General features: G+C 44.4%; 1 protein-coding gene across 1 annotated transcript; it reads right to left on the reverse strand.

Moving 5' to 3' along the window:
• Nucleotides 1-3,609: 3,609 nt before the first annotated feature.
• Nucleotides 3,610-4,313, reverse strand: LOC138358810 (uncharacterized). The gene is made up of 2 exons (XM_069316986.1): nt 3,838-4,313; nt 3,610-3,643 (listed from the first exon to the last, which is right to left on the reverse strand). Exons 1-2 carry the CDS (start codon nt 4,311-4,313, stop codon nt 3,610-3,612), a joined length of 510 nt encoding a protein of 169 aa, XP_069173087.1.
• Nucleotides 4,314-11,024: the final 6,711 nt, after the last annotated feature.

Consider the following 11,024-nt stretch of genomic DNA (forward strand, 5'->3'; position numbering starts at 1 on the left):
TGAGCTACGCGCCACTGATGGGCGACTTTCAAGGGGGAATGTTTTGGCGCGAAGGAGAAAATGTTTTGCCGCGCGCGGGAAAATGTTTTGGCGCGCGCGGGAAAACGTTTTGGCGCGCGCGGGAAAAAGTTTTGGCGCGCGTGGGAAAACGTTTTGCCGCGCGCAGGAAAAAGTTTTGGCGCGCGCGGGTAAACGTTTTGGCGCGCGCGGGAACTAAGGCCGCAACTCCAGATTGTTCTCCAGAGAGCGCAATAACAATTCTTTTTTTCTAGCTAGATGATATCGTGTGGCTCCTGAAACTGCGCATACCTGCGGAAAAATAATTATGAACTCCCAAGTATGTTGAACAGCAACATGCAAAGGAAGATATTTTGCCTTGTACAAACAGACTTGTAGCACTCAAAAATAAAATTGGGGTCTGGATATTTTTTGGGGTTTTGTTTTCAAAGGGTAATTTAGAAATGTTCCCGCTCTTTTCTCCGCCCCAGAGCAGGGCAATGGACAACCACTGTGAAGCCTTGAAGCCCCTGATTTCCGGCCATATTCTGGCCATTTCCGGCCATATTATGGCCATTTCCGGCCATATTATGGCCATTTCCGGCCATAATCTTGCCGACAGGCTTGCCAAGTACTGTCACTCTTTGTTCATCTGAAAAATATGATTGGATCTGGAGCTCTTCAGCAGCATGTAAGGGGAGCAGCGAGGCCACTTCTCCATTTGTCATTTAAAAGAGCCGAGTTTGGAGCTCTGTATTCAGACTATTGTCAAGTATTTGTGGGAATGTTTAGTTGGAGGATGATCACTTGTGACTGTTGGTACTAGCTAGTGAAAATTTAAAAGGTTTTCATAAATAGTAACTTGTCGGTTATGGAGATTTGGCAACAACTGGAAGGCTCTAGAACGGCAACACCTCCGCTGGCATTTTTGAAACCCTCAGTGTCATTTGAGACCTTGGAGAGGACGGACGTACTGCGACGGTCAGCTATTTTGTAATTATTACCTTGTATTCTGTGTTGAGTAGTTGTTCAATGGATTATAAGGTTAGGAAGTGCCCGCCAGTGAATGTTATAGTGAAGTTAGGAATGTAATTAGTCGTTATTTTGTACGACATATGTCTTAGAGAGCAGAGCTTTGACATGCTGTCTTATTCAGCTTAATGGCTGGATTGGAAGCCGGGTCTGAAGGAGGTGTTTTAGACTATTTAAATTCTAATAGTTATAACAGCAGCCAGCAAGATTATCTTAGTCGCACAAGAGGTATTCCTCTCGGGAGTGCTTCCCTCGTGGTTGTATTACAGCTCTACGTGAGGTGACGCTGTGAAAAGATCGCCTCTTAGTAGTTATTGCTACTGCTGCTGTTGCTGCTCCTGCTGGTCCTGCTACTCATGCTGCTGCTCCTGCTACTCACGCTGCTGCTCCTGCTACTCGTGCTGCTGCTGCTGCTGCTGTTGCTGCTGTTCCTGCTCCTGCTCCTGCTGCTGATGTTATTACCAATGATACTGCGTCTGATCTCATCTTCAATGATGCTTCCTATTCGAGGGCCTAAATGACAGAAGACTTGGACAGTGAAGCGACGGTAGACCATCCTGCGGGTCGGCGTTCAATCCCCGATTGTCCAAGTGGTTGTGGGAACCATTCCTTCCCCCTCCGTCCCATCCCATATCCTTATCCTGACCCCTTCCAGGGATTAATCCAATTGCCTCCTGAAAACCTTTAGTTACGTGAATATTCCTTGTACAGTACTTGTGGGTGGAGGTTGAGGAGTCGTGTTGGGGGGGGGGGGGTCTGGTAGCTGAGCGAACAGCGCGCAGGACTCGAAATTCTGTGGCCCGGGGTAGATTCCTGGACCAGGCAGAAACAAATGGGCAAAGTTTTTTTTTACCCTGATGCCCTTGTTACCTAGCAGTAAAGAGGTACCTGGGAGTTAGACAGCTGTTACGGAGCTGCTTCCTGTGTGTGTGTGTGGGGAGGGGGAGTAGTTAGTTACAGTTGATTGATTGACAGTTGAGAGGCGGGCCGAAAGAGCAGACCTCAATCCCCCGCAAGAACAACTAGATGAAAGAGTAGTTTGTGACAAACCTCTATTGGTACCTCTATTCTCCTGGTACCTCTATTCTCCTGGTACCTCTGTTCTTCATGGCGAGGGGGAGGTTATCTTGAGATGATTTCGGGGCTTAGTGTCCCCGCGGCCCGGTCCTAGACCAGGCCTTCTTTTTGTTACACCCCCCCCCCAGGAAGCAACCCGTAGCAGCTGTCTAAATCCCAGGTACTTATTTACTACTAGGTGAACAGTGCATCAGGGTGAAAGAAACTTTGCCCATTTGTTGCCGCCTCCACCGGGGGTCGAACCCGGAACCTTAGGACTACGAATCCGAAGCGCTGTGCACTCAGCTGTCAGGCCCCAAGGAAGTGGAAAGAAGGGGGGGGGGGTATTACTTTCACAACTATATTCATCAAGCACCCCTTCCCCCCCCCTCATCCTCTCTCTCTCTCTCTCTCTCTCTCTCTCTCTCTCTCTCTCTCTCTCTCTCACTCTCTCACTCTCTCACTCTCTCACTCTCACTCTCTCACTCTCTCTCTCTCTCACTCTCACTCTCTCTCTCTCTCCCTCTCCCCCCCCCCCCCCCCCCCCCAACAAAAAAGTCAGCAGCAGGCACCTTTTCGCCAACACGTTGCTGCTAACTCGAGCATAACCTATAATAGCTACTTAAGTTATGTGAAATATCCAATGGAAACTTTTTGTACCGGGGGCTTTAAAAGGCCGACAGAGGGTGGAGTACCCGACGCCGGCTAAGGTCACACACACACACACACACACACACACACACACACACACACACACACACACACACACACACACACACACACACACACACACACACACTGCAAGACCCACAGCTAATATTTTCGTTTGGATTTCCGATCACAAATTTCGCCAAAAGTTAATATAGTACTAATCAACTTGTATACATTGTCGTGTGGCCTGCATAGAGAGGGCTAGACAGCTGCTTCTACAGTACACAGTGAATTAGACAGCATTTATCCTCAGGTGATTAAAGTGCTTTTACAATGCTAACAGCAGGTATATATTTTTCGTCTGTCTTACAAAGGCAGAGTTAGAGGTTTGTACAATATATAGAACGGTGGCTTGTTGAGCATATATATATATATATATATATATATATATATATATATATATATATATATATATATATATATATATATATATATATATATATATATATATATATACCAGTGGGGGGGGGGGCTCGAAAATCTGTCAGTATGGGACATTGTATAATATAATGTTCAAGGGGAAAAAATGGGCTTTCTTTCACAAAGTTGACACACATGGTGTGTTACTTGACACTTGAGTTTTGGTAAAGCTTGCCAGAGACACTGTATCTGGCACTGTATCAACTGGCACTGTATCGACTGTATCCCCCCAGGCGTATCCTGGCTACAGAAACATCGCATCTCCTCGCGCTGTTCATCACGGTGTTTTTAATGTAATGTTTTAATTTTTAATGTTTTAATTTAATGTTTTAATTTAATGTTTTAATGTAAGAAAATTCTTGTCTTTGTGAATTTGTCACGATGGGAGAATTTTCACCGGATATTCATGTTAATATTCTCTTTGTTCCTGTTAATAGACATCTGTGTTAATGGGTAGTATTGGATCCCAGTGTTGCAGCCCACACCTGGAGTCCACACCTGTGGGGGGGGGAGGCACCTGGCACCCACACCTGTAGTAGTGGGGGGAGGGGAACCAGGCACCCACACTTTTGAGGCCACAACCAATATAACTCTCTTCGCATTCTCGCTCCAAATTTATACCTCTCGTGTGCCTGCCGCAGGTGTGTAGCCACGCCCACACCACCCTCATTCACGCCCACACCTCCCTCATTCACGCCCACACCACCCTCATTCACGCCCACACCTCCCCCATTCACGCCCACACCTCCCTCATTCACGCCCACACCACCCTCATTCACGCCCACACCACCCTCATTCACGCCCACACCACCCTCATTCACGCCCACACCACCCTCATTCACGCCCACACCACCCTCATTCACGCCCACACCACCCTCATTCACGCCCACACCACCACCCTCATTCACGCCCCCACCACCCTCATTCACGCCCCCACCACCCTCATTCACGCCCCCACCACCCTTATTCACGCCCCCACCACCCTCATTCACGCCCCCACCACCCTCATTCACGCCCCCACCACCCTCATTCACGCGCCCACCACCCTTATTCACGCCCCCACCACCCTCATTCACGCCCCCACCACCCTCATTCATGCCCCCACTATCCTCATTCACCACTTAACACCAACATATAACACAAGATAACCTCATAAACCACTTAACACCAACATGAAACACAAGATAACCTCATAAACCACTTAACACCAACTTAAAACACAATATGAACTAAAACAAACACCAACATGAAACAAACACCACAGGGTGTGCGCTGCTCCTCTCAAGTTCCTTTACTAACCTCTATGTTATCCAGTTCACTTACAGTGGATACACTGTTTTGATAATTTAGTGTAATATCCTGAATTCTGTCATTGGGTAGAATTCATTCCCAGTGGGTCATTCCCAGTGGGGGAATGGGTCATTCTGTCATTAGAATGGTCCAAGTCGATTGGACCATTCTCAAGTCGATTCACCTCTTAAGTCGTTCTTAAGTCTCCAGTGTGACCGTCTTAACCTAATTTAATATAATCTAGCTTAGCTAATAAACTTGAGCATCAGTTAATGTTGCGTTAGCTGTATATCATGGATCTAACACTACCACAACTGATAACACCGACAACAAACATGCGCGCACACACAGTTAGGGGGGACATGATCACCTCATTCAATATTCTCAAGGGAATTGATAGAGTAGATAAAGACAGGCTATTTAACACAAGGGGCACACGCACTAGGGGACACAGGTGGAAACTGAGCGCCCAAATGAGCCACAAAGATATTAGAAAGAACTTTTTTTAGTGTCAGAGTGGTTGACAAATGGAATGCATTAGGCAGTGATGTGGTGGAGGCTGACTCCATACACAGTTTCAAGTGTAGATATGATAGAGCCCAGTAGGCTCAAGAATCTGTACACCAGTTGATTAACAGTTGAGTGGCGGGCACAATGAGCCAAAGCTCAACCCCCGCAAGCACAATTAGGTGAGTACACACTCATCATTAGTGCTTGTAGGCAACGCTACATTCCTGGGTCGTGACTCTGTGGGGGGGGGAGGAAGCGAAGGGATGGATGAGAAGCAGGATAGAATGGGGAAGAGGAGCAGGATAGGAAGAGGGTAAAGAGGATAAAGGGTAAAAATTGTCAGGGGTGGAGTAGGAGGGAGATTTAAAAGGTCGAATGATAAGGTAGGAAAAAGGGGGGATGTGAAACATTGCAAATAAACAAAAAGAAGCAAGAGAGGTAAGAAAGGGTAAGTGGGAAAGAAAATAATGAGGAGAAAATAGAAGAACGACGATGCCAAGAGAGAAAAATCAAGCGAGACGAGAAAGGACATTTCTGGAGAGCAGGGGATGAAAGGAGACAGAGAGAGAGAGAGAAGAGGGAAGAGGCAGAATGTTGGAAGACTACGGGAGTAGAAGAAGAAGAGAGAGACCCAGGGTCAAAGAATATAAGGAAGACATCTTAGACAAATCCCGGCAGGAAACAGGCCAATTGCTGAAATCAAGAGCTGTGAAAATGCCAGACAAGTAGGGAGGTAAAGTGAAGTTTCTGAGGATTTCCAATCACGTAGGAATCTGTGGGAATACAAGAACGCTGGGATGTACCGTAAACATGTTACGATGTTGAACCACAAGCATAGTCCGAGGCTGAACCACAAGCATAGTTCGAGGCTGAACCACAAGCATAGTTCGAGGCTGAACCACAAGCATAGTTCGAGGCTGAACCACAAGCATAGTACGAGGCTGAACCACAAGCATAGTTCGAGGCTGAACCACAAGCATAGTTCGAGGCTGAACCACAAGCATAGTACGAGGCTGAACCACAAGCATAGTACGAGGCTGAACCACAAGCATAGTTCGAGGCTGAACCACAAGCATAGTACGAGGCTGAACCACAAGCATAGTTCGAGGCTGAACCACAAGCATAGTTCGAGGCTGAACCACAAGCATAGTACGAGGCTGAACCACAAGCATAGTACGAGGCTGAACCACAAGCATAGTTCGAGGCTGAACCACAAGCATAGTTCGAGGCTGAACCACAAGCGTAGTTCGAGGCTGAACCACAAGCGTAGTTCGAGGCTGAACCACAAGCTTAGTACGAGGCTGAACCACAAGCATAGTTCGAGGCTGAACCACAAGCATAGTTCGAGGCTGAACCACAAGCATAGTTCGAGGCTGAACCACAAGCATAGTTCGAGGCTGAACCACAAGCATAGTACGAGGCTGAACCACAAGCATAGTTCGAGGCTGAACCACAAGCATAGTTCGAGGCTGAACCACAAGCATAGTTCGAGGCTGAACCACAAGCATAGCTCGAGGCTGAACCACAAGCATAGTACGAGGCTGAACCACAAGCATAGTTCGAGGCTGAACCACAAGCATAGTTCGAGGCTGAACCACAAGCATAGTTCGAGGCTGAACCACAAGCATAGTTCGAGGCTAAACCACAAGCATAGTTCGAGGCTGAACCACAAGCGTAGTTCGAGGCTGAACCACATTGTGCTAGGGGACGGAAACAACACCTGAGCAGCAGACACATGCAGGCCCAAGACGGTGTGGAGACCGTCTTAATTGAACTCTACTCGAGATACCATGCTCACCAAGAGAGGCATTAGCATATTATATGTAGTGTACCAAATCCCACTTTATTATTGAGGATTATATCACCTTGCACCTGCAAGATAACGTAAATCTGAGGGCTTATGCTCACATAACCTTTGATCCAGCTATTTCAAAAGCTACAAATATGGTACGAGATTGAACCACAATCATAGCACAAAGCTGTGCCATAAACATGATTTCAAGCCGAGTCACAATCATGATAGGAAACAGAGGTCTACAACAACCCGCATAAGCAGATGTCTACAACTGTCTACATAAACAGAGAACCATAAGAACCTCGCATAAACTGGTGTCTACACCCAGAGCCCCACATGCACTGGTGTCTACACCCAGAGCCCCACATGCACTGGGATCTACACCCAGAGCCCCACATGCACTGGTGTCTACACCCATAACCCCACATGCATGGGATCTACACCCAGAGCCCCACATGCATGGGATCTACACCCAGAGCCCCACATGCACTGGGATCTACACCCAGAGCCCCACATGCACTGGGTTTATACACCCAGAATCCCACATGCACTGGGATCTACACCCAGAGCCCCACATGCACTGGGATCTACACCCAGAGCCCCACATGCACTGGGATCTACACCCAGAGCCCCACATGCACTGGGATCTACACCCAGAGCCCCACATGCACTGGGATCTACACCCAGAGCCCCACATGCACTGGGATCTACACCCAGAACCCCACATGAACTGGGATCTACACCCAGAGCCCACATGAACTGGGATCTACACCCAGAGCCCACATGAACTGGGATCTACACCCAGAAGTAGATAAATCGGGGAAAACGCCAACGAGATCTTACTTAAACCCCTACACCAATCTCGCTAGACCTGCTCCATCATACCCGCCTTCACATTACGCGCAAACACAGTGGAAAAAAAAAACAGAAACTAGACTAAACAGCACTTGGTCCCAGCACATTCTCTCTCTCTCTCTCTCTCTCTCTCTCTCTCTCTCTCTCTCTCTCTCTCTCTCTCTCTCTCTCTCTCTCTCTCTCTCTCTCTCTCTCTCTCTCTCACCCTCTGTGGACCGTTGATTCATGAAGAGAAGCTGCCTCCCACACCCCCAGCTTGGTGTACTCACCTAATTGTGCTTGCGAGGGTTGAGCTTTGGCTCTTTGGTCCCGCCTCTCAACTGTCAATCAACTGGTGTACAGATTCCTGAGCCTACTGGGCTCTATCATATCTACAGGATATGATATGGTGGGTGGTTTTTGGGTGCAGGTGGGAGTATGCCCACTAACTACCTGAACATACAACCACTATACAACAGCCACCAGGGTGTGGAAACAACATGGAAACATTTGACACCGCCCAATGCTGGAAAGACTACTACAAGGTGAGCCGCCCCACCCCCGCACGTAGTGGTTCAACAGCCTATAATTACTCGATGGAACCCAAGTCCTACAAGACATAATTCCTAGATGAAATGCCGACCAGACTCCCTCCTGGTATGAAATAAATAGTACACAATTGTCCGTTAAACAGAGCTGTAAACCACGTACACAAGCATCTGAGTGCGTTTATGTGAATTCTGCACAGTATTAATCTATAGACATTCATATTGAAATACATGTGAAGAACCTTTTAATCACCTGTAGCTCCCTAACAAAAGAGATCACGTTTAGCTTAGATATCAAGCACATACACATGTCAGCAAGGTGGACAGCCCATCTGCTATCGTGACTCACACTGTATTTTCCATTTCAAAGCTTTTCCCTTTTCCCCTTTCCCTTCTTCCCTTCCCTTTTTTCTGTCTGTTCCTCTCCATCCTCTTTATCCTCCCCCCCCCCTCCCAGAAGAGCATTAGCTTACTTCATCTTCATCTACCTTCCAAACAATTGGCAGTCCCCTATTACAGCTAATTACAGGCAAAGTATGATAACCAAAAATAATTGCAGACATTAGTGTTCTACAATAAAGTAAAAATCTAAGATTAACAAAAATAAAAGTTCATTGCAAGCTAAGTAACTTTCAAAGCAAGCTCAAGGAACATTAGAAGCTCAATTGTCATTCACAGCAAGTTCATTTTTTGTTCTTCAAATCAACATAAATCAAGAAGCTACGAGTGATTATTAATTTAGACAATTCGTAACTAACGAGACGACGTTCATTAAATGAGATATTATTACACATACGAGTTCTTAACACACGCTGTAATCGCCAAAATATTAAAATCTTTCTTTCGCTAATATCATGACAAATGTATAAAATGCAATTATCAGCGTCTCCAACAATTTAAACATTAATTTATTGTGGTAAATATATTACCTAAAAAGATTTCTTATCTGATCCTCGACTAATTATTTTGTCTAAATATTTTCTCGAATACGACATTTTTTGTTAAATATCTCAAGGAGCTTATCGGTATATATTTGTCTCTCATTAGTGTTAATAATTTATATTTCATCCTTGGGATTTATATTTTTAACCTTGACCACAGTTATGAATTTTTTTAATTTATTGAGAACGAGAGCGAAAGTGAGTACGAGAGAGAGAGAGAGAGAGAGAGAGAGAGAGAGAGAGAGAGAGAGAGAGAGAGAGAGAGAGAGAGAGAGAGAGAGAGAGAGAGTGATAGAAGTATCTACGCAGTAGATACAAGGAAAGCTCTATAAATCATCTACAATTGCATGATAAATACGAATTATCTTCAAATTGACCACCGAACAGTTTTCGGGAGCACGTGGGGCAGCACCCAGTGCTTGTACCTGCCCTAAACGGAACATGTACATCTTCAATAGTTAAGTAGTTCACCGGGAAACTGTTCCCATATCCGTGTAGTATCACACAGTCTTGTTAATATTAAGGGAAAAGGGTTTTGGCTCCAAAACTATTTGTGATATTTGTGTCTAATTCTCTATTTAACTCGTTAAAAGATTGTATATTCTTTGCCTGTCGCTTTCAAACATAATTTATATACCAAATATACAAACAAAATTGTGTATACCAAGTATAATTTGTTATGTATAAATATAAAAGGTCTCTGTGTTGAGCCCTGAGGCACTCCTCTGTTACAGCTTAATGGTTCAGATTGTGTTACTGAAGGATACAGAATATCATATATCACATAACTACATCTCAAAACAGTTTAGGAAGCTGTCTTTATTCTCCACCCAATGTATTGAGGTTGCATGTTATTATTGCACGACTGAACCAAGAGTGGTGAAGCACAGACGCTTGAGAGACATATTGCAATCTTCAACATTCACCAACACCTATGCAACATTCGACGTGCTCTCACACACACACCAAGTTAAATGCTGTACTCAGATCTTAGCAAGACAATCTTTTATGGTTGCCTGGTGATGAAAACCATCAAATAAAATTCTCTGCAGAATTTTTTTTTACTGAAGTTTTTAAATTACTCTTCAAAATGCCGTAATGGTCACGTGACCTCAACCTACGGGTGCCTTAAGTCATCAACAGATCTATTATATATATATATATATATATATATATATATATATATATATATATATATATATATATATATATATAAATATAAATATATATATATATATATATATATATATATATATATATATATATATATATATGTCGTACCTAATAGCCAGAACGCACTTCTCGGCCTACTATGCAAGGCCCGATTTGCCTAATAAGCCAAGTTTTCATGAATTAATTGTTTTTCGACTACCTAACCTACCTAACCTAACCTAACCTAACTTTTTCGGCTACCTAACCTAACCTAACCTATAAAGATAGGTTAGGTTAGGTTAGGTAGGGTTGGTTAGGTTCGGTCATATAACTACGTTAATTTTAACTCCAATAAAAAAAAATTGACCTCATACATAATGAAATGGGTAGCTTTATCATTTCATAAGGAAAAAATTAGAGAAAATATAATAATTCATGAAAACTTGGCTTATTAGGCAATTTGGGCCTTGCATAGTAGGCTGAGAAGTGCGTTCTGGCTACTAGGTACGACATATATATATATATATATATATATATATATATATATATTTTGCCAGCCAGTTTTGCCCCACCTTCAACAACAGTAATTTATGACAACAAGAAACAAGTTCACAACAGAAAATAAAGTGCCAAAGGATGGTAGTATAAATTACTTAGACCGGCCAGTCACATGTTAAGGGTTATTCATGCCCGTGCCATCTCTTGGGTGGCTTAATCTTCACCAATCAATCAATCAAA

Source organism: Procambarus clarkii, chromosome 86, assembly GCF_040958095.1.
Source record: "Procambarus clarkii isolate CNS0578487 chromosome 86, FALCON_Pclarkii_2.0, whole genome shotgun sequence".
In the NCBI taxonomy this organism is placed as follows: Eukaryota; Metazoa; Arthropoda; class Malacostraca; order Decapoda; family Cambaridae; genus Procambarus; species Procambarus clarkii.

What these genes read in the sequence shown, in the direction of transcription:
- LOC138358810 (XM_069316986.1), bottom strand. Translation starts at nt 4,313, where the DNA reads ATGAATGAGGGTGGTGGGGGCGTGAATGAGGGTGGTGGGGGCGTGAAT. An exon ending in CTGCGGCAGGCACACGAGAG is followed by an intron (nt 3,644 to 3,837) that starts GTATAAATTTGG and finishes GTCTATTAACAG; the next exon opens with GAACAAAGAGAATATTAACA.